The 23,231-nt window shown below is 41.1% G+C and overlaps 1 protein-coding gene across 6 annotated transcripts in view; it reads left to right on the top strand.

Moving 5' to 3' along the window:
- SPATA18 (spermatogenesis associated 18) overlaps positions 1 to 22,974 on the top strand; it is a 33,633-nt gene extending 10,659 nt beyond the window's left edge. The window contains exons 4-13 of one of the 6 annotated variants that reach the window (XM_070757152.1): positions 145 to 263; positions 2,116 to 2,211; positions 4,283 to 4,417; positions 6,153 to 6,390; positions 9,783 to 9,941; positions 12,836 to 13,008; positions 14,627 to 14,750; positions 17,188 to 17,271; positions 19,369 to 19,414; positions 20,879 to 22,974. In XM_070757152.1, coding sequence (XP_070613253.1) covers positions 145 to 263; positions 2,116 to 2,211; positions 4,283 to 4,417; positions 6,153 to 6,390; positions 9,783 to 9,941; positions 12,836 to 13,008; positions 14,627 to 14,750; positions 17,188 to 17,271; positions 19,369 to 19,414; positions 20,879 to 20,886 — 1,182 coding nt within the window. In that variant the 3' untranslated portion in view covers positions 20,887 to 22,974. Of the gene's footprint in view, positions 1 to 144; positions 264 to 2,115; positions 2,212 to 4,282; positions 4,418 to 6,152; positions 6,391 to 9,782; positions 9,942 to 12,835; positions 13,009 to 14,626; positions 14,751 to 17,187; positions 17,272 to 19,368; positions 19,838 to 20,878 lie in introns of those variants that run through there. The other 5 variants (XM_070757151.1, XM_070757156.1, XM_070757155.1 and 2 more) reach the window with 5 other exon arrangements.
- The last annotated feature ends 257 nt before the right edge of the window (positions 22,975 to 23,231 follow it).

The raw sequence follows: 23,231 nt of genomic DNA, 5'->3' as shown, positions 1-23,231 counted from the left end.
CAACATATGAATTTTTGCTTGGCCATCCTTGCCCCCTGCATTAAAACCAATTCAAGATATCTATATAATTTCTCACAACCTTTCTGGGATATATTCAAATGCCCTTTCATTTATAATTTTTAGACTGTGTATATCTGCTTGTAGGAATCCCTCGAGAAAGACAGACTGCTGAGGGAATTAAGCAGCGTTCGGACCTTTGAAGTTGAGCAGCTGGAAAAGGAACTGAGGGAGACACGGTTACGGCTGAATTTGGTGCAACAAGAGTAGGAAAAAAACACTTTTTGTTTTGGTCCTTCCATAAGTTGAAAACATTGAATCCTGTTGTATACAAATCACTATATATCTCTACCCCGTGTCAGTTCAGTGAAGCAGTGGAGGTGATGTGCCGGTGTCTGGAAGCTGTTAGGATCTGGATGGGTGTCAACAGACTCAGACTCAAGCCCAACAAGACGGAGTGGCTGTAGGTTTTGCCTCCCAAGGACGTTTCCATCTGTCTGTCCATAACTCGAGGGGGGGATTTGACCCTCTCAGAGAAGGTCCACAACTTGGGAGTTCTCCTTGATCCACAGCTGACTTTAGAACACCACCTCTCAGCTGTGACAAGGTGGGCGTTTTTCACAGGGCCGCCTGGTGCACCAGTTGTGGCCTATTTGGACAGAAAGTCTCTCCTCACAGTCACTAATGCCCTCATCACCTCGAGTATCGATTACTGCAGTGCCCTCTCTACATGGGGCTACTTTTGAAGAGCGTTTTGAGACTACAGTTGATGCAAAATGCAGCCGTGTGAGCAATTACGGGCCTTCCTAGGCATACACATATCTCGCCATCACTTCGCGACCTGCAATGGTTACCAGTTGGTCTCCGGATGCAATTTAAAATGTTGGTCATGACCTATGTAGCCCTACATGGCTTAGGACCAGTTTACTTACGGGACCGTCTTCTGCCTCATCTATTCCAGTGGCTGGCTAGGTCCCACAGAGTTGGCCTTCTCCAAGTCCCGTCAGCTAAGCAATGCTGGCTGGTGGGGGCTAAGGGAAGAGCCTTCTCTGTGGCTGCCCCAGCCCTCTGGAACCAACTCCCTCCTTAGATCTGTACTGCCCTGACCCTCTGGGCCTTTCGCAAGGTGTTAAAAACTCACCTTTGCCAGCACGCTTGGGGCCGTTGAGCTTAACATCTTGCTCCGGCTGAAGTTGTGATTCCATGGTTATGATTGAATGAAAGTGAATGTTTGGTTTTATATCTTTGGGATAATAATAATAATAATATAATAATAATAATAATAATAATAATAATTATTATTATTATTATTTATTAGATTTGTATGCCGCCCCTCTCCGAAGACTCGGGGCAGTTCACTAATATTGTTTTAGGTTGGGTTTCTTCAGTTATATTTTTGTATTGTGTTTTATTCTTATTCTTGTAAGCCGCCCCGAGTCTTCGGAGAAGGCGGCATAGAAATCAACCAAATAAAATAAACTTTGCAGCATTTACAAGCAGAGGCCATCCAGGTACGATGGGACACTACAGGCATGATTTTTCAGCCAATTTGGCTATTATCTGGGAATTCTGGTGCTTTTTAATTTTTTAAATCCTATCTTATTATTATTTTTTAATAACTCAAGATGGGAAAGATATAGATGGTCTTTGACTTACAACCATTCATTTAGCCACCAAAGTTACAATGGCACCAAAAATTACGTTGGTTTCAAACTGGTCCTCAAACGCATGTAGGGAAGCAAAAAACCTCATCGAAACGTGCCCGCACGCGTGTCCCTGTGTGAGATTTTGCTACCCTGCACAGGTGCAGGATGCAAAATTGGGCTCGATCCCGCACTCATATTCCAGAGCCGTGGAGCTATGCGCACTTAGGCGTTTCGGCAGCAGCCCACTCTGAGTAAATGTGATTGTTATATTATCTTGATTGTAGAGGATCTGGGTTTGGTTGATGGCTACTTCTGTATACTAGTTGTTGTGATTTTGATAAAGTACTTTACCAGTTAAATAGATGCCTGTTCAAAGCTGTCATTTTCCATGCTCAGTTTCATTGAACAAACGAGAAAAAAATAGTGTCTTTACATTTAAAGGTATATCTTTGGCTATTAAATTCTCTTGCAGTCTGGCACAAGCCAAGTTGTGTCTTGAAGATACAAAGACCAAATCGGCTACTACTCTCTTGGCAGCAGAAGATGAAATTGTTCAGCTAAAAACAGAGTAAGTAAAAAAAACAACACCTAATTATACAGGGCTATTTATAACTATTATAGGTTTGTCAACATTTTAGATTTTTCTAAAGGCTTTAGACTGTTCATTTTATAATGCTCATAATTTATTGATATGAGTTGCTTTTGCACCGATAGAGATGACTTTTCTTACAACTACCTGTTTTTTGAATTTTTAGTATGTAAAAAGAAATGTATACTTTTTGAATGAAACAAATAGAGCAACTTGTTACAGTATAGTACAGTACTTGTTACAGTACAATTTGTACAATTTGTACAGTACAATTTTAAGCTAATTAAGATGCCAGAGTTACATACACTCCATCTCAACTTTGAATTCTTTGTACTGTCTGCAAATTTTAGATCAAGCATGTCAAACTCATGTTGTCACGGCAGCATCACGTGACGTATTGTGACTTTCCCTTCCCTTTGCTAAACCGGGCATGGGTATGGCCAGCACATGACCCATCTGGCAGTTTGACCACCCTGTCTGAGATTGATTAAAAGAAACGACTCTATTTTTCAGAGTATAAGACGCACCCTAGTTTTGAGGAAGGAAAATAGGGGGTAAAAATTCTGCCTATCAAGGTATTCATCTGCTTGTCCTTGATCTGGTCAGTTTCAGCACATTAGTTTGCTGGTTTTGAGCGGGATTAAAAAAAAAGCTTATAAAGCACAGCTGATAGAGAGAAGCAATGAAAAAAGCAGGCAATATATGGAAGATCGCTTCACTCTTAGCTTCATTCTTCTTAGCACATCGTTAGGGCTGAAAAAAAGCTTATAAAGCACAGCTGATAGAGAGAAGCAATGAAAAAAGCAGGCAATATACGGAAGATCGCTTCACTCTTAGCTTCATTCTTCTTAGCACATCGTTAGGGCTGAAAAAAAGCTTATAAAGTACAGCTGATTTTTGGATGGAGTAGCAATGAAAAAAGCAGGCAAAGCACACACTTCCATTCATTCTTAGCCCTAGTGGTAAGTTACTGCAGTGGTCCAATGCCCTACATGGCATTGGACCAGAGTACCTCCGGAACCACCTGCTACCGCAAGAATCCCAGCGACCGATAAGGTCCCACAGAGTTGGCCTTCTCCGGGTCCCATCGACTAAACAATGTCGTCTGGCGGGCCCCAGGGGAAGAGCCTTCTCTGTGGCGGCTCTGGCCCTCTGGAATCAACTCCCCCCGGAGATTAGAACTGCTCCCACCCTCCTTGTCTTCCGTAAACTACTCAAGACCCACCTATACCGCCAGGCATGGGGGATTTGAGACATCTTTCCCCCAGGCTCCTTATAATTTATGTTTGGTATGTATGTGTTGTCTGGTTTTAATATGATAGGGTTTTAGTTATTTCTTTTAATATTAGATTTGTGCCATTATAATATTGTTTTTATCATTGTTGTGAGCCGCCCTGAGTCTTCGGAGAGGGGCGGCATACAAAATTTAATAAATGGAATTGAATTGAATAAAGACACAGATCCACTCTACATACGGACTACATATTCCACAATCCTTTACCATTGGCTAAGTTGGCTGAGACTGATGGAGGTTGAAGTTTAAAACATCCCATGGACAGTAGATAGCCAAAAAAACCTTTTTCAGATGGCGAGGTGGCTTAACCTTTCCTCTAACCACTAAACTGGAATAAATGTAATAGAACTTGTAACATCACAATAACTTCAAAAGCCCTCTTTGTAATTTTAACAGTGAATACAGCAGTTATGAATAAAAGTTGATGGTCAAATCATAGCAGAAAGCAGCACACATTTTTTAAAAGTAAAGGTATGTGAATCATAGATGCCATAGAGTTCACAATTGGAATACTAAGATAAATGGCCACAGTATGGATAAGCTTATCATTCCCAAGCTAGGCTATAATATTATCTGAATAAATTCATGGAATTGAAGTGAAGAACATCAATTCTTAGGCCTTGTCATCTGTGCAAGCAGAAACTCTTGAATTCCTCCTGCTTACCATTTTTTTAACCCTCCCATGCAGATGTTTCACGGAAGGCAGAACATAATTTCAATATTTCATTTTATCTGATTTATTTTTTTGTGGTTAAGCCTAAAGGCTTCTCGGGCAAAATCAGACAGCTCTTTGGAAAACGTGGAACAGCTGGATGAATACGAGAATCATATTCGATCATTGAAGGATGAAATTGCGATCCTTCGGGTTGAGAAGTCTCTTCTTCAAAGCAGGTAAGGACCTGTGAGGGTGTCGTGGACTTTTTTTTGCAACTTATGACAGCCCAAAAGCAAGCTTTTTTTCTCACAAGGACTTCTTTAAGTAGATCTATACCTATGTTTATTTGAGATTCTTGGTCTTCTTCTATTCTTTGTGATGGATTGGAGAAATGATTAGATGTTTTCTGGATGAAGAAAGAATGTGCAGATAACAATAACAGAGTTGGAAGGGACCTTGTAGGTCATCTAGTCCAACCCTAGCAGGAGACCCTATACCAGTGATGGCGAACCTATGGCACGGGTGTCACAGGTGGCATGCGGAGCCATATCTGCTGGCACATGAGCCGTTGTCCTAGTTCAGGTCCAATGTGCATGTGTGTGCTGGCCAGCTGATTTGTGGCTTGCACAGAGTCTATTGGAGGGCGTTTTTGGCTTTCAGAGAGCCTTTTTACCCTTCCCTGACTCCAGGGAATCCTTTGGAGCCTGGGGAGGGAGAAACACGAGCCTACTGGGCCCACCAGAAGTTGGGAAACAGTCCGTTTCCGGCAGTGAAGGGCTACCAAATTTTTTACTACTTGATTTTATTCCTTGATCTTGGACAGAGGTGGGTTGCTCCTGGTTCAGGCTGGTTCTATAGAACCAGTAGTTGGAATTTCCCCCCTGTCACCCAACCAGGAATGATTGCTAGTTGGCCATGCCCCTGAATTGGTTCTAATGGCGACCATCTTTTGGGGGGGGGCTTCTGCGCATTCGCAGAAGCTGTTTTTAGCTTCTGTGCATCTGCAGAAGCTTGGTTTTTGGTACTGTGCATGTGCCCGCTCATGCATGGCATGGCCACGCGGTGCACAATGCATGGGAGGAAGCAAACCAGTAGTGAGATATGTTAGAATGCACCCCTGATTTGAGAAAAGAGGCTATATCCATAGATTTGCAATTCAGTACTCCTGCCTGTCAGTTCAAGATGAAACATCTTCCCCCAAAGAGAGAGAATTGTATCAACTGAAACATTTTTGTCCAAAACAACCATTAAACATTTCTTAAATTTGGGACTATTCAAAAAACTAATTTGATGTATCAAAGTGTCCGGGAATCAAAAGCAGTAAAGTATCTCACTGTGATTTTTTTAAAAATAGATCATTAACATAACTTTATAAGAAATAATAATAAAAATGGCTGGTCTTTCAGTAAGACCAATAGAAAAATAACTTTATATTCCTAAATTTATTTCTTTAACTATAGGTGACCCTCAACCTATGACCACAATTGAGCCCAAGATTTATATTGTTAACTGAGAAATTTGTGAAGTGAATTTTGCTCCATTTTACGACTTTTCTTGCCACTCTTGTGAAGTGAATCACAGCAGTTGCTAAATTAGTAATTTGGTTGTGAAGTGAACCTGGTTCCCCCATTTGACTGTGCTTGTCAGCAGGTCACAAAAGTGGATCACGTGACCTATGGTCATTAATATCAATCATTTGCCAAGCACCTAAATTTTGACAGAGTCAAAAGAGTCCATCAGGAGTTGGGTGGCCTATAAATCCAATAAAACTTAAACTGGTCACATTATCATGGGGTGCTGAAAAGGTTGTAACTGTGGAAAAACATTCATAAGTCACATTTCTCAATGCCACTGTAACTTTGATTGGTCACTAAATGAACTGTTGTAAGTTGAGCACTATCAATATTTGGAGCAAAGTGTGTGTAGTGGTAAAACTTTTGCCTTCCTGCCGTTTCGGCAAATCTGTTTCAGACTTGCCCGAAGTCGATCTTCTTCTCCGAGACTTGTCCGAAGTAGATCCCCTAGTCCACCTTCAGTACGAAATTTGTCGCCCAGCCGGGGAAGTCTTACTCAAGCTTTGCGTCGCTCTCGCCTTGTGGAACGTTTTGATGACATTTACTCTCAGGACCGCTTAAATGCTCAAACTCTCTTGAGGAGCTACACAGATGATCTGGAGATGGTGCAGAGAATAATCTATACTGCTGTTGTGGTATGACATGCAACTATTTTTTTAATGCCATTCATATTCATTACTTTGATAAGTGCAAACGGATCTTAAACTGCTTAGAAAACCCAGTGTTGGAACTCCTGGAAACAGCTTTTATTTCTGAAATATGAAACATTGATGTTGGCTCAACAATACACTTATCACAGATTGGAGATTCTTTATGAAGAACTACTACTTAATGAACTCAATCTGTATAGTCTGGAGGACAGAAGGAAAAGGGAGGACATGATCGAAACATTTAAATATGTTAAAGGGTTAAGTAAGGTTCAGGAGGGAAGTGTTTTTAATAGGAAAGTGAACACAAGAACAAGGAGGCACAATCTGAGGTTAGTTGGGGAAAAGATCAAAGGCAACGTGAGAAAAATTTATATATGGTATGCTTGTGTGTATGTATTTTAGTATATGGGGTTTTTAAAATTTTTCAATATTTTAATTAATTGGATTATGTATTGGATTGCTTTTCACTTGTTGTGAGCCGCCCCGAGTCTTCGGAGAGGGGCGGCATACAAATCCAAATAATAAATAAAATAATAAATAATAAAATATTATTTTACTGAAAGAGTAGTAGATCCTTGGAACAAACTTCCAGCAGACGTGGTTGGTAAATCCACAGTAACTGAATTTAAACATGCCTGGGATAAACATATATCCATCCTAAGATAAAATACAGAAAATAGTATAAGGGCAGACTAGATGGACCATGAGGTCTTTTTCTGCCGTCAGTCTTCTATGTTTCTATGTTTCTACCGTATTTTTCAGAGTAAAAGATGCATCTTAGTTTTGGGGGAGGAATACAAGGGGAAAAAAATTCTGCCTTTGCCTCCCATAAATTTGCCTCCCGGCAAACAGCAAATAATACAAATGATACATACTGTTTGCTGTGTATTTCTGTGCATGTGTGCCTGACCCATAGAAATAGCAAAGAATTGGAGAAATGTACATTATGGCAGCATATTAATGCCAGAAAATTTTCTGAAATATAGTCACACTGACTTCTAAATATTTAAATAGATCTACTCCAGACATGACTAAGTCAGGATTTAACTCAGCTGCCTTATCTTAACACTAAAACAGGACACTGTTACATTTCAGACTATATTTGTACAGATGCTGTTTAAATTGATGTGGCTTTCTGGAAGTATAGTTATTTTCTGCTATTTAAAAGAAGATACAATAGCACTGGGCCTCTTCAGATCAAGCTTTTATTTTAAAAAGCTGCTTTATTTTGTTTAGTTATCTAGAACATTAATAAAGCGGTCTTTAAAAAATAAGTCTAATAATTTTAATATTCTACAGACATTTATAGTTATTGACTTACCTCCTTGCATCCAGTTTCAGCAGTCTAATTAGCACAACAACATAAAATTCTACCTCTGCCTCTACCTCCCAGATATTTGCCTCCTTGCAGCATTAGTTTCACTGCAGCTTCAATCAGCTGATAATCAGTTTCTTGGCTTAACAGGCTCTGTTCTGTTTGCTGCAAGGAAGTAAATTGCTGGAAGGCAGAGGCCAAAGGGTGGGGGTGGTTGGGTGGGGCTAGATTTGGTATATAAGCCACACCCAAGTTTTCACCCTCTTTTGGGGAGTAAAACGGTGCGCTTTCTACTCTGAAAAATATGCTAGTTCAGTTGCACATGAAGCCTCCACCAGATAACTTCTAAGGGGCCACTGCTGGCATGCTTAGAGTTTATTTTATGAACTTGTAATTTTTGTGCCCTTGAAAGAAGATCCATGGTTTGTTCCTCTGATTAATTAACCTAGTGGTCACGAGCAGCTGCATGAAATCTCTGAAACAAGCTCTTAAAAACATAAATAGCTGGCAATGACTACGACTGATAAAAAGAATAGCACTTAGCACTTATATACCACTTCATAGTGCTTTTACAGCCCTCTCTGAGTGGTTTACGGAGTCAGCATATTGCCCTCAGCAATCTGGAGCCTCATTTTACCCACCTTGGAAGAACGGAAGGCTGAGTCAACCTGGAGCTGCTCAGGATTGATCTGGCTGTAGGCAGACTCAGACTGCAATACTGTATTCTAACCACCACGCCACCAATAGCTGGTATGCATCCTTGGATATGTTCATTACAAACTATACACCACCTCAGAAGACCATATATACACTGCTCAAAAAAATAAAGGGAACACTTAAACAACAGAATATAACTCCAAGTAAATCAAAGTTCTGTGAAATCAAACTGTCCACTTTGGAAGCAACACTGATTGACAATCAATTTCACATGCTGTTGTACACATTCAACTTTGTACAGAACAAAGTATTCAATCAGACTATTTCATTCATTCAGATCTAGGAGGGGTTATTTGAGTGTTCTCTTTATTATTTTGAGCAATATAGTATTTGAGTTACAAAAATCAAGATGGCCATTAGCTGACACGGAAGAACATTTTCTGTATCTTTACTGCCATCTAATTGTTGTCCAAATGTTTGCAGCATAGATACTTTACAAGATTTTGAGGAAGAAAACAAGAATATTCATTGTGTTTACCTTTAATTAATTAGGTATTTTAATTGAGTTAACTTTACCCTCAAAACGTCCCTACAGAGCACTGCACACCAAGACAACTAGACACAAGAACAGTTTTTCCCCGAATGGCATCACTCTACTAAACAAACAATTCCCTCAACACTGTCAGACTTTTTACTAAATCTACACTTCTATTTGTACTAGTTTTTTCTCATCATTCCTATCATCCTTTTCCTCCCACTTAGGACTGTATGACAGTAACTTGTTGCTTGTATCCTAAGATTTTTATTAATATTGATTGTTTCTTCATTGCTTATTTGACCCCTATGACAATCATTAAGTGTTGTACCACATGATTCTTGACAAATGTCTCTTTTTCTTTTATGTATGCTGAGAGCATATGCACCAAGACAAATTGCTTGTATGTCCAATCACACTTGGGCAATAAAATTCTATTCTATTCTATTTAATATAGATCATTAATTGTAAAAAATAAAGACTATCCTTATTCTTTCTCCATAAACATATCATGTATAGACAATGTTTTGCAATCACTAAACCCGAAGACCAGCTGGCTGGCGCACATGCAGGTGCTCTCACCCAGAGACCAGATACATGCGCACTCTGGCTAGCTGGTCTTTGGGTTACTGGAGCTCCACTGTGCATGAAGAACAGCTGTTTGGCCCACGTATGCACATCAGAAACCAGAAGAACAGTTGGTAACTGCGCATACCCACATAGAATACGCTGTGTGCCATCTCTGGCCTGTGTGCCATAGGTTCTCCATCACAGGCATAGATCAACAACTGGTTAAGCTATTTTATCACAAGATTTGATTATCTGTATTGCCTGTGCATCTAAATTTAATTGCTCTTCTCTCGTTTGTAGGAGTCCTTCTATGCAGCAAAGAAGGCCTTCAGACAGTTCAAAATGCGCGTTAGGAAGACACTGTCCCTCAATTACTCAGGGCCTGAACCACTTGAAAATAAGGTGATGGACTATATAATTCGTCAGGAAGATCTCTATGATGTTCAGTCCAGCGTCAGTGTAAGTCTGGGACAAAGTTATATTGCTCAGTAAAACAGTGCTGCTTTCATAAACTGCATCTTCAAAGTAATCTACAAAGGCCATTCCATACAGCCCATTGTACAGTATCCCAACCTTACTTTTGAGAAAATGAGTCATTGTTGCCAGGGTATTTTTTTTTAAGAAAAGAGCCACAGGTTGTGTATCAGACAAGGCTGACAAAGTGTTTCCCAGCCATGGTCTCTAATTAGAAACTATAGATCTGTTCTGGCCCAGTCTTAGCAGAACCACGAAACAGACTCCTTATCCCAAAAAGACTCTCTTTATTTAGCTACTATGAATTCACGGCATTCACACCAGGGGCAGATTGCTCCTACCTCCTGTTCAGTGATGGGCTGCCAAAGTTTTTACTGCCACACTGTGGCTTATTTTGTGGGTGTGGCTTGTTGGCAATGCGACTAGGTAGGAGTGGCTTGGCAATCCTGTGACCAGGAGTATCTTAAAGATCATGTGACTGGGTGGGAGTGGCTTACAGACCAAGATACGTTTTTAAATAGGTGCTTGGACTCTTTTTCAGATGATTAAGTCACATTATTTGAATAGCCACAAAAAAGACAAATGGTAGAAGAATTATTTGTTGAGGAGTACAGTAATATTTTAAGGTTTTGGTACTGAATCCATAAGGTTCAGTCTGATAACAGATTAGGCAAGTAGCTCAATTTTCTTTAATTATCAAAATTCAGTTCTAGATAATGATTAAAACGATTAAAGCGTTTATGGGTAAAACATACTGTACTATTTAATTATTTCCTATTTTAAAAGTAATTAAGGATCATACTAAGGTTCTAGAGAAGGAAAGACAATAAAAAAACTATTAAGTATTCAATAAATAGTGCATAAACTTACTACCCCCACTGTGTCTCCCCATTACTGCTCCTGCTACTGGTGCTCTGTGCATACAGCATGGGGAGTCTTGCATGCACACATGTGCTACGCACATTCACATGTTCGCATCCCCATTGTGATTTTGCTTCTGTGCATGCACAGGAAGCAAAAATGTTCCAAAAGCTCACGAAGGGACGCGTGTGTGAGAGAGATTTTGGTGATCTTTTGCTTATGTGCATGCACAGAAGTAAAGTTGCTGAAGTCTCACTCACGAGCATCTTCTCATGAGATTTTACTTCTGCACATGCATAGGAAGCAAAAAATACAAAAAAAAAATAAAGAAAAAAGATGGCAGCGCTTGAAGGGATGGCACCGGAGCGGTCGTGCACAAATTGTGCAATCTGGCGCCCTCTACCAGTGCACACAGTTGCCTACCGCACCGGTAGCAACCCATCCCTGATTCACACACAGAAAAGTCCAGGCAATAATCCTTCCAAGGGTTAATTGCAATAACAGACCTTATCAGTCCTTGGATAATTGCTAGGCTGAGAGCTTTTAAGTGGCAAAGCTGTGAATTAATTCCTGGCAATGCACCATGATAAGCAGAACTTTAGAAACAAATATGAACTGCTGGGAGGCAGAGGCAAATTGCTGGGAGGTGTTGTGATTAGCTCTGGCCCAGCTCCTGCCCCAAGGACTGAGGAGGTGGATGCAGGGGAAACATCAACGTGTCATAGGCCTGTTTTGCTGCCGACAGAGTCAGATGGTGAATTGTCCTCTGCAGAAGGAAGTGAAGGAGGGGAGCTTGGAAGAAAGCCCAGGAAGAAGTCAATCATCCTTATCTTCCTTAGATTCAGATGAGGAAATAATGATATACCCAGGCATGCGTAGAGCTATGCATAGGAGTGAACAGCTTCAAAAGTATTATAGGAGATAATTGAGTCCACCTGTGGTTGGGTAGGGTTCAAGTAATTAGGGCTGCTGTTAAATTGGCAGCATGCTGGCCTCGCAGTGTGGAGATTATCTGATCGTACTGGTTTGGACTGTGACTTGCTGTTTCAGGACTCTGTTGATTTTTCAAGACTTTGAAACCAAGGCAGAGCAAAGCGTGTGTGTTTCAACTCCTGGAAGAAGGAGGGCTGTGACGTTTCCTTACAGCTGCTAGCTAAGTACTTAAGGACTGTTTAAGGCAGTGTTTCCCAACCTTGGCAACTTGAAGATATTTGGACTTCAGCTCCCAGAATTCCCCAGCCAGCGAATGCCAAGGTTGGGAAACACTGGTTTAAGGGGGTTTTACAGCATTCAAGTTTGTTTTGGGAAAAGTGCGCTTTGCAATACAAAAAGGGTGCTTTGTTTCTTTTGAATTTTGTGATAAAAAACATTGTGTTTGAATTTTCAAGTTTGTGTGTGTCTGAATTTTTTACCCTTGAATTTTCGGGAGGCTCACACCATAGAGCCCGGCTGAACAGGAGGTAGAGGGAGAGTTTCCCCCCCTCATTTCCCCCCCTAAAAGCTAAGGTGCGTCTTACACTCCAGTGTGTCTTATCCTTCAAAAAATACAGTAAATGGAAAGTATTACAACTTGTTTTCTGATGGATGCCTGTATATTGATGATGTGATCTTTTTGCCATGGGTGGGTGGAGTTTAGGAAGCCAGTTGGTCCAGAGGTGGGCTGCTGCTGGAATGGCTAATTGTGCCCATCTCCGCGGCTCTGGAACACATCCGAGGAAGCAAAAACCCTTGCCGAAATACGCCCACACACGCGTCCCTGTGCGCTATTTTGCTACCTGCACAGGTGCAGGAAGCATGATTGCGCTCGATCCTGCACGGGCGTTCCAGAGCCGCAGAGTTGCACGCAATAAGCCGTTCAGGCAGTAGCCCACCTCTGAGTTGGTCTTAATCTGGTCATTCCGCCATTTTGTTTTCCAGTTTCAAATGGCCAATCTGCGTTTGTTCCTTTTTTGGGTTTTGTGTAATTCCCAATTATTTTTCTCTAGGAAATAACCACACATTTTTTAATATGCTTTCAGGAAGTCATCCGCGCACTGAAACTCAGTGCTAAGATTTGTCTCCCAGGAGTTGATTTCATCATGATCGGTAGTTTGATACGAGAGTTATGCCGGATAGCTTTTTCCATGCAGACGTTAGATCCTCCCCTGGATATTTCTTTTGGTACAGATGGAGAGTTGTTCAGCGAATGCAAGTAAGGGAAACAAAGTATGCCTGTTTTGCATTCCTAATTTTTAAAAAGCAAAAAGATGCAGAGATACCGTGTTTCCCTGAAAGTAAGACAGTGTCTTACTTTCTTTTTACCCCCAAAAGCCCCACTACGTCTTACTTTCGGGGTATGTCTTACATTGGAAAAAAATTGAAAGGGTCGCGTTCCCGAAGGCATCTCCCCAGAGTCCAGAAGGGCAGCCGTGGGACAGGAGCCTCGTGAGCCCTTTTCCAAGTTCAACCTCAGGGCTCCAAGCGGCGTGCACGCGTGGAGCCACAGACGCGTGTCGGGGAAGCGTGTGTCTGGAGGGGAGGAGCCGCTCTGCGCAGTTGGGCAGCCCCACCTGCCTGCCGGAAAGGAGGCGGGCGAAGGAGGGCGCAGCTCCGGCCGCTCGCCTCGGAGCTGGTCGGCCTCGCTGGCCGCTTGCAGCCGAGCCTCGGCAGGACTCGGTTGCTGGGACGAGCGCCTTCGCTGCAAGCCGCCGCCCGCTCGGCTCGCTTCGGACCAGCGCCGTCCTTCGCTTTGCCAAGCCGGGGAAGAGGCGGTGGCGCCACGGCGAGGCGAAGGCGAGGGGCGCGCGGGGAGCTTGGAAGCGACGTCATCGGGCTCCCCCCCCGGCAATACCCCCGTGTTTCCCCGAAAGTAAGACATATGTCTTACTTTCGGGGTACGGCTTATATTAGCCGACCCCCCTGAAACTCCCGATACGTCTTACAATCGGGGGTGTCTTACTATCGGGGAAACAGGGTACATTCCGCTCCCTGAATAGATATGCGATGAATGAAAAACCACACTCAACATGTAGCCCTTAATGCAGGGGTTCTCAATCTTTTTAAACAGGGGGCCAATTCACGGTCCCTCAGAACGTTAGGGGGCCTGGACCCGGTGGGTGGGCATGGCTAGATCATGTGACTAAGTGGGTATGGCCAATTTAACAGTCCATTAAGCATTGTGCACAAATTGAACTTTGAGATTTGTCCTTCCCAGCCCCCAGGAGCACTCTGCAGGCCTCCCAAACACTCTGCACGTCCTGTTTTTTGCAAAAATGGGGCCATTTTTCACCCCTTTTTGGGAAAAATATGGTGCACAGGAGGTTTGGGAGGTTTGCAGAATGCTCCTGGGGGCTGGGAGAGGGCAAAACTCAAAGTTCAATTTGTGCACAATGCTTAATGGACTGTTAAATTGGCAATACCCAAAAAAACAGGCAAAGATGTGGGCGTTTTTGCTTTCCCCCAGTCCCCAGAAGCATTCTGTAGGTCTCCCAAACCCTCTGTGTGCCCTGTTTTTTGCAAAAACTGGTGAAAAGCAGGCCTGTTTTTTTCAAAAAGTGGGGAGTGACGAGGGTTTGGGAGGCCTGCAGATTGCTTCTGGGGCTGGGGAAAGGCAGAAGTGCCACTGTTTTTGCAAAAATGGGACAGAAGTAAAGATTGAACATTTTTATTGCAAGCATCATCTGATGATTTTTCCTTAGTCCACATGTCAGAGTAAATATGATAATAGTTCTGAGCGCCCTGGGGGAAACACGAGATGGGCAGGTGATAACCTAAGGGGAACCCTTACCTGCAACCTCAGTTGTAACCGAATTTCTTTTGTGTCCGATTAGGTACCGTCGCAGCTATGATTCCGATTTCACAGCTCCGCTGGTGGCTTATCATGTCTGGCCGGCTCTCCTGGAAGAGGACTCAGTGATTGTGAAGGGAGAGGCTGTAACTAAAAGAGGTGCTCTGGTAGGCTTTTAAAATGTTTAAACTTAGAGTCCGAGACTCCCAAAGGTTCATTTTTTTTACCTTAGGAGTCAACTGGACTTTCTTGTTTTTTTCTTTGGAAGGCGTTTCGTTTCTAACCCAAGAAACCTCTTCCGGTCTGACAAAATGGTGGGGAATGGAAGGTTTGATTCACTATCCTGTCAGAGCTGAAGAAACTTCTTGGATAAGGAGCGAAACCAGGAGTGGCATTCACTTATCTTTGCTACCAATTAGGACCCACAGAGTTGGCCTTCCCCAGGTCACATCAGCTAAACAGTGTCAGCTGGTGGGTCCGTGGGGGAGGGCCTTCTCTGTGGCTGCTCCGACTCTTTGAAACCAGCTACCTCCTGAGATCTGGACTATCCCTACCCTACTGGCCTTCTAGAAAGTTGTAAAATAGAAACATAGAAACATAGAAGTCTGATGGCAGAAAAAGACCTCATGGTCCATCTAGTCTGCCCTTATACTATTTTCTGTATTTTATCTTAGGATGGATCTATATTTATCCCAGGCATGTTTAAATTCAGTTACTGTGGATTTATCTACCACGTCTGCTGGAAGTTTGTTCCAAGGATCTACTACTCTTCCAGTAAAATAATATTTTCTCATGTTGCTTTTGGTCTTTCCCCCAAGTAACTTCAGATTGTGTCCCCTTGTTCTTGTGTTCACTTTCCTATTAAAAACACTTCCCTCCTGGATCTTAGTTAATCCTTTAACATATTTAAATGCTTCGATCATGTCCCCCCTTTTCCTTCTGTCCTCCAGTCTATACAGATTGAGTTCATTAAGTCTTTCCTGGCTTTTCTGACAGGCCTGGGGCCGTTGATTGTGTACCATCAAGATCCGGCCATAAATGCAATGCACGGTTTTTAACTGTTGGCTTTAAATCACTTTTAAATTGCTTTTAGAGATTTTAATATTAATTGTATGTTTTATTTTGGGTTGTTTATTTATTTATTTATTTATTTATTTATTTATTTATTATCTATCTATCTATCTATCTATCTATCTATCTATCTATTAATTAGAGTTGAAAGGGACTTTACAGGTCATCAAGTTCAACGCCCTGCCTGAGCAGGAAATCCTACATCACCCCAGTTGTGAGCCGCCTAGAGCCCTTAGGGAGTTGGGCGGCATATAAATTGAATGAATAAATAAGTAAATAAATATCAGTTTGGACATGTGTACCAATAGAAAATACCACAACTGAGAGAAATGTCTTCCAAAGAAAAAAACAAAAAAGTCCACTTCCCTTCTGAGGTTAAAAAAAAGTACTCTGGGACAACCATGACTTGGATGACTGGGAATCACTACAGACTCATAGAGGCTGAGAGCTCTTCATTGGGCGTCACATGCCACAGATGGCATTAACATAGAAGGTTCTGGAAGGGATGATAAAAAAAAAAGGTCATGGTGGCTGCTTACAGTGAACTTAATTTATTGTTTAGCTATATTTGCTCCAAAGAAAAACAGTCTCGGGTTTATTCTCCAAAGCACGTGAGGGTAGAACAAGAAGCAATGGATGTAAACTAAACAAAGAGAGACGCAACTTAAACTAAGGAGAAATTTCCTGACTGTTAGAACAATTAATCAGTGGAACAACTTGTTTCCAAAAGTTGTGAATTCATTTCAACTCACAGAATAAGTATAAAAACAAAGCATATGGGACAAATCTAATATATTAAAAAATTACAAGTAAAAACCGTATATAATACACAGTTAGACAGTCCAATCACACTATGCATCACATTTATTGGTCAGAGGGGCAAGGTCTAATTGTCCTAAGCCTGGTGACATAGATGAGTCTTAAGACTCTTGCGGAAGGCGAGGAGGGTGGGGGCAGTACAAATCTCTGGGGGGAGCTGATTCCAGAGGGCCGGGCCCCCCACAGAATGCTCCAACACTGGAAGTTTTTAAGAAGATGTTGGATAACCATTTGTGGTGGTTGTGGATAACCATTTGTGGATAGCTAGTGGTGTAGGGTTTCCTGCCTAAGCAGGAGGTTGGACTAGAAGACCTCCAAGGTCCCTTCCAACTATGTTGTTATTATTACAAAACAATCACCTATCCTCAAAAGGAAGCCTTAGACTGAAAAAGATTACAACTCACACAAAAGTCCCAGCAATGTTCTGCACACCTTCTTTCCAGTCTATTTTTCACACTTTGAATTAATGTGTCTGCAGGCATGTAGACTTTGAGTTACAACAGTTCATTTTAGTGACTGTTCAAAGTTACAACGGCACTGAAAAATGTGACCCGTGACCGTTTTTCATAGTCAACGACTTTTCTAGTATTCACAAGATTTGTAAAACAGTAGATCTTTTCTTCCGCAAGACTCTCCTACCTTCTGCAAAGCCTATTCATTAAAAGGATCCCTGCTTAACTGAGATCTATTTCATGGTTTGTTATTTTATTTCAGTGGTCCAGAAGCAGAAACAGGACCCAAAGTCGCAGCCGTAGTGTTAGCCCTCTGCCTCGTAGTACTGGCTGCTCTCGGAATTTGGTAAAGTAACATAAACCGATCAATATATATATATAAATATTTCGTTATTTACATTTTAAAAAGACACACACACAAAAAATTATATATGCAAAAAATTAACAAAACCAAACAATATAACAATATACATACATGCATTTTACATTATGTAACCTCTCAGGTTATCATACAGCAATTTGTATCTACGGTACATTCTTGCTTGTATATTTCTACAATGAACATAATTTAATTCTATGATCTTTTTCCTTAACATATTTCATTTTTACTTCATAGATATGTCTGGTTATATTAACTTAACTTAATTAAGAATCATAGATATACCACTAAATTAAATATTTACAGATTTATTTTGTTTCCTCTTTTCAAGCCAATTGTAAAATGTGTTCCAAATTTCATAATATTCCGAATCCTCTTTCTCATTTAATTCCATTGTTGTTTTATCTAGGTCAGCCTAATCAAACTTTTTCTTAATTGTTTTACTTTCAGTTGGTACATCTATTTCTTCCCAATATTGTGCAAAGCAATTAAATATGAAACCGGAAACATTTGTACTGGGAATACTGGACCAGTAAATGGAGAAAAAAATACTACTATATTATATTACATATTCTTACTGCAGCTAGCTAGAACATAGTTCAAAATAAGATGCATTCCCAGGAGTTTGCACTGAAAGTAACTTTATTATTGATATTTTTAACAAGACTACTCAAAATATGGGACTGGGAGCTAAGGAAACGGTATGGTTCAAAGCACTCGGATTATGTATGCAGAACCAGAGGTGGGTGTCACCATAATGTAGCAACCGGTTTGCCCAACACCAAAAATCTAAGTGTGAGCGCCTTTTGCGCATACGCAAGACTTTAAAATCACGTTGATATAGGACGGGATAGCGCCAGGGTGGATGGGTGGCCATCTGCTGGTCGGAACTACCGGTTCCCCTAACCAGTCCGAACCAGCAGTAGCCCATCTCTATGCAGAACTATTGTACTTCCTTAGTTCCATAGTTGCCTGCATGAATGGAATTCTGCTTGTAAAACAGGTGAGAAACCCAACCCCCATTTGTGGTCCTTAACCTAAGCCTGAAGTGTGCCAACACAATACAGTGGTAAGAAAAAACGAATAAGGGAGGAAGGTGAATACAGTGATACCTTGTCTTACAAACTTAATTGGTTCTGGGACGAGGTTCTTAAGGTGAAAAGTTTGTAAGACGAAACAATGTTTTCCATAGGAATCAATGGAAAAGTGATTAATGCGTGCAAGCCCAAAATTCACCCCTTTTGCCAGCCGAAGCGCCCATTTTTGCGCAGCTGGGATTCCCTTGAGGCTCCCCTCCATGGGAAACCCTACCTCCGGACTTCCGTTGCCAGCGAAGCACCTGTTTTTGTGCTGCTGGGATTCCCATGCTGGGATTCCCCTGCAGTATCACAAAAACACGGAAGTCCGGAGGTGGGGTTTCCCATAGAGGGGAGCCTCAGGGGAATCCCAGCAGCACAAAAACGGGTGCTTCACTGGCAACGGAAGACTGGAGGCGGGGCATCCCAGAGGCAGCGGTGGGTTTGTAAGGTGAAAATAGTTTGTAAGAAGAGGCAAAGAAATCTTAAACCCCGGGTTTGTATCTCGAAAAGTTTGTATGACGAGGCGTTTGTAAGACGAGGTATCACTGTACTCTGTGGCAGACAGCAGCCGATGCTCCCAGGTTCACATGATAGGAAAATCCCAGCTGTGTGCGCAGCTGTGTGTTCCTGACGTGCTGCGCCCCTGCACAAGATTTGGCTTTTGTGCATGTGCATCAGATTTCACTTGGTGCGCTAAATCTTGCACTGATATGTGTGTCCGCACCTGCCAGATGCACGCATACCCGCTACGATCCCGGGGGGGGGGTGTACTGGTAGTAGCTGGTAAGTGGAACCTCCACCCGACGAAGATGTATTCCAGTTATGGCAATGTAGGCACCCTGAGATTATCTTTATAAAACACTACAATTTTTCATTCCATCTAATCTGATGGTGTGCGTTCAATTCAGATCTATTTTTTCTAGAGTAAAAGGCATGCGGATGAATCAAAATATCTTTCTTTCCCCCCCCCCCTTTGGTCTTTTAGACAGCTCGAAGCCGGAGTCCTTCTCCCTTAAGGAACGGAAGCCCAAGTAAGTGGGCCTTTTCAGAATGTAGGTCGCCATGGATTTAAATTCAAATTTAATTTAATATAATATGATAATCAAGTAAAGAGACAATATATAATTTTCCAGGCTGTGTTTTTTCTTTAAAACCAATGTTCTTTGCTTGCACTGTTTTAACAAAGAGTTTCCCTTCGTGATGTTAAGGCTTTTGGTTAGGTTACAATTCCTTATGTCGTTTCATATCCAAGCATTCCCATATTTTTAAATATTTGCTACAGTTATTAGCATTCATAGTTCTTTTTTAAGAGTTACAGTATCTTTACCAGAGAGATGGCTTCCTTCCGGTTCAGATGGATTCATCCAAACTGGTAGCAAGCCGCTGGTGATGTCATGATGTCACCACCAAACTGATTCTGTCAGGGCTGGTCCATGGGCCCTTGCCTTTAAAAACATTTTTTTTTTGAAGTTTTAAACTTTAAAAGTTTTAAACAAGGTGCGCCCATGTGGCACAGGAGGAAGCGAACTAGCCTCAAGGTAAGTTAGAACCCACCCCTGATCTTTAGGAAAATAAAAAAGCAAATGAAAGAACTATTCAGAACTAAGAAAAATGATTAATAAATGCAGATAATTCTAATTGTACTATAAATTACATCAACATGCTGGAGAAAGCCAATTCCAGGTAATTAATCTTTGGCTAACTAATAGAACAACCCATATTTCGTACTAAAAAATAACATTCAATATACAAGGAGAAAACAAAATTGTAAATACAGTGTTCCCTCGCTTTTCGCGGGGGATGCGTTCCGAGACAGCCCGCGAAAGTTGAATTTCCGCGAAGTAGAGATGCGGAAGTAAATACACTATTTTTGGCTATGAACAGTGTCACAAGCCTTCCCTTAACACTTTAAACCCCTAAATTGCAATTTTCCATTCCCTTAGCAACCATTCAGATTATTACTCACCATGTTTATTTATTAAAGTTTATTTTATTTTATTTTTAAAAAAATATTTTTTAAAATAAATTTTTAACCAATTTATATTACACACAACATAAAACAGTGCATAGTGAAATGTGCCCACCACCCAGACACACACACTTTCCCCACCACCAAATCGGGGGTGTTTCTTGTATAGTCCACTTGACCCAAGAGCAATATATCTATTTACATATTATAGAGTGATTCCAATTGATTTCTTATAGCTTGGTCTCGGATTCTGCTCGTCATATATCGTCTTACCTTATCCTATTTATTAAAGGTTTTTTTAAAAATATTAAAGGCAGATGGAAGTTTGGGGATGACATATGATGTCATCGGGTGGGAAAAACCGTGGTATAGACTTTCCGCGAAGTTCGAACCCGCGAAAATCAAGGAAACACTGTATATACCTTGCTTCCTCCTATTTGAAATAATTTACTGCATATTTATTTTGGGGTGGGGTGGCAGAATTTATGCATAATGCTATATCTACACATATTTTTTTCTCCAATAGGAAAGTAGATTCTCCAATAGAATATGGGTTTTTTTTTTATTCTGTACATCTCGATCAATCTGCTTCTACGGTGCCTTCTCCTGTTCCAGCAGTACCTCAAACTACACTTAAAATAATGTGAACAATTGTTTTGAATGCCTCTGACAAAGCTTAGTATGTTTTTATAACTTTGCATTTTTTTAAAAAAACCAAAATGAATGCAACCATGATTTTAAAATTGCATATGCATTTTAAGCTTTCTTGATCTTTAAAGATTGTTTACATAGCTTGTGGCATCCCTTCCTTTGTGGGAATTCAGAGGGAGAAATGAGTTAGGATGCCAACATTCAATATATTTGCAATCAGACTTTTAGGATTTATTTTTGCAATATCTTGAGGCTGCATTGATGTATTGCATGTATTAGTTTGCAACTGAGTTTTGATTAAACTCTCTGGGACTTAATACAGAGTAGATACTGTATGTTTAAGATTGCATGGTATGGATGTCTTTTGAATTATAATCACAAGATGGTGCTTATTAGGGCATTTGAAGTCCAACTTTAATAAATGGAAAGAAAGATGCCTATTGCTGTTAAGATGAAGCCCAGTAAAAGTATATAGCTATATTTTTACAGAAATATGGTTGTAACAATAAATATGATTGTGATTTTTGTATAATTATATAACTGTTCATATAAGAATTAGAACTTTTATTCCAGCAGTAAACATGTACTCAATTTCACAATAACAGTAGTAATCTTTTCCATTGTTCATGACCGTCTTCTAAATCAGTCTTTAGTCTTCATTGCATATGACTGCCTATACCAGCACAACCAGCAACCGATTCTCCAGCTTCACAGTCCCAGCCCCCTGCTCCAGCTGCAGCCATGCCATTCATGAGCTGGGGTGGTGAAACAGGTAGAGTGCTGTACTGCAGGCCACTGAAGCTGACTGTAGATCTGTAGGTCAGCGGTTCAAATCTTATCACCGGCTCAAGGTTGACTCAGCCTTCCATCCTTCCGAGATGGGTAAAATGAGGAGCCAGATTGTGGGGGCAATAGGCTGGCTCTGTTAAAAAGTGCTATTGCTAACATGTTGTAAGCCGGCCTGAGCCTAAGGAGAAGGGCGGCATAAAAATCAAATAAATAAATAAATTTCCATGATGTCGATTCCCCAGCTTTTGTCTACTTCTTCCTCTGAAGACTTTCGATTGAGCTGCAGCTGGGGCTAAGGCATTGCTGCAGCTGGGGCTGGGACTGTTTGTGTCGGTTGCTGATTGTGGTGGTATCATCTCTTGTTCTACAGAAAGAGTTCTTTGTCTTTGTTTAATAATTGTACCACAACAGGTCTTGATCAAATGAATTATTACAATAAGTTGTGGCATTAGTTCAATGCCCAACGTCCACTTGATGCCCTTCCCATGATGTCAATTCCCCAGCTTTTCGTCTGCTTCTTATTCTGAAGACTTCCAATTCAACTGCAGCTCGGGCTAGGGTATAGCTGGAGCTGGGGCCGGGGCTGGCACTGTGTGAGGCTGGAGAGTTGGTTGGTGATTGTGGTGGTATCATCTCTATTTTCTTTAAACTGACTTCAGGTTTTTGTCTACTTCTTCTTATGAAGAATTTCAATTGAGTCGCAGCTCAAGCTAGATCTTAGCTAGATTCTTACAAAGAATTATAATAAGTAGTGGCGTTAGTTCAACACTCAACGTCCAGTTGATGTTATTCCCATGATGTTGATTTGCCAGCTTTTGTCTACTTCTTCTTCTGAAGACTTCCAATTGAGCTGCAGCTCGTGCTAGGGTATGGTTGGGGCTGGGGCTCTCTGAGGCTGGACAGTCGATTGGTGATTGTGGTGGTGTCATCGTTCTTCAGTTGGAGTTCTTTGTCTTGCTTTAATACTTTTACGACAACAGATCCCAAAGATATAAACAGGGTATTTTGTTATTAAAATTCCTTCAAAAACACAGAGTATTCCAACACATTGTTATATGTCAGCCCCATTTTAAATATTTTTAAGAAACTGTATTGCTCTGAACGTGTAATCAGAAACTCGTGTATATTAAGCAATCGATTCTTTAAAATATATTATTCTGGATTCCTGTTGCAAGAAATCAATTTTGTGTGTGTGTGTGTCTTTGTGTTTTAAATCTGTTACCTCTTATGGAATAATGAAATCTGGTTGCTTGTCTGAAAATATATTTGCAACATACCACTTGAACAGACTGTTAATGACTTATGTCCACAATTGCATTTCATATAAGTGCATAAAAATCCTGACTGTGTTTACATTACACCCCCTTACACCCCTCCCCCAAATGCAATGAGCAATATTAAATAAGTTTATGGATAAGATGCTATTAAATACGTTTATG

The sequence above is a fragment of the Erythrolamprus reginae genome, chromosome 7 (assembly GCF_031021105.1).
Source record: "Erythrolamprus reginae isolate rEryReg1 chromosome 7, rEryReg1.hap1, whole genome shotgun sequence".
Taxonomy (NCBI): Eukaryota; Metazoa; Chordata; class Lepidosauria; order Squamata; family Dipsadidae; genus Erythrolamprus; species Erythrolamprus reginae.
This window is presented reverse-complemented; position numbering and strand designations above follow the sequence as displayed.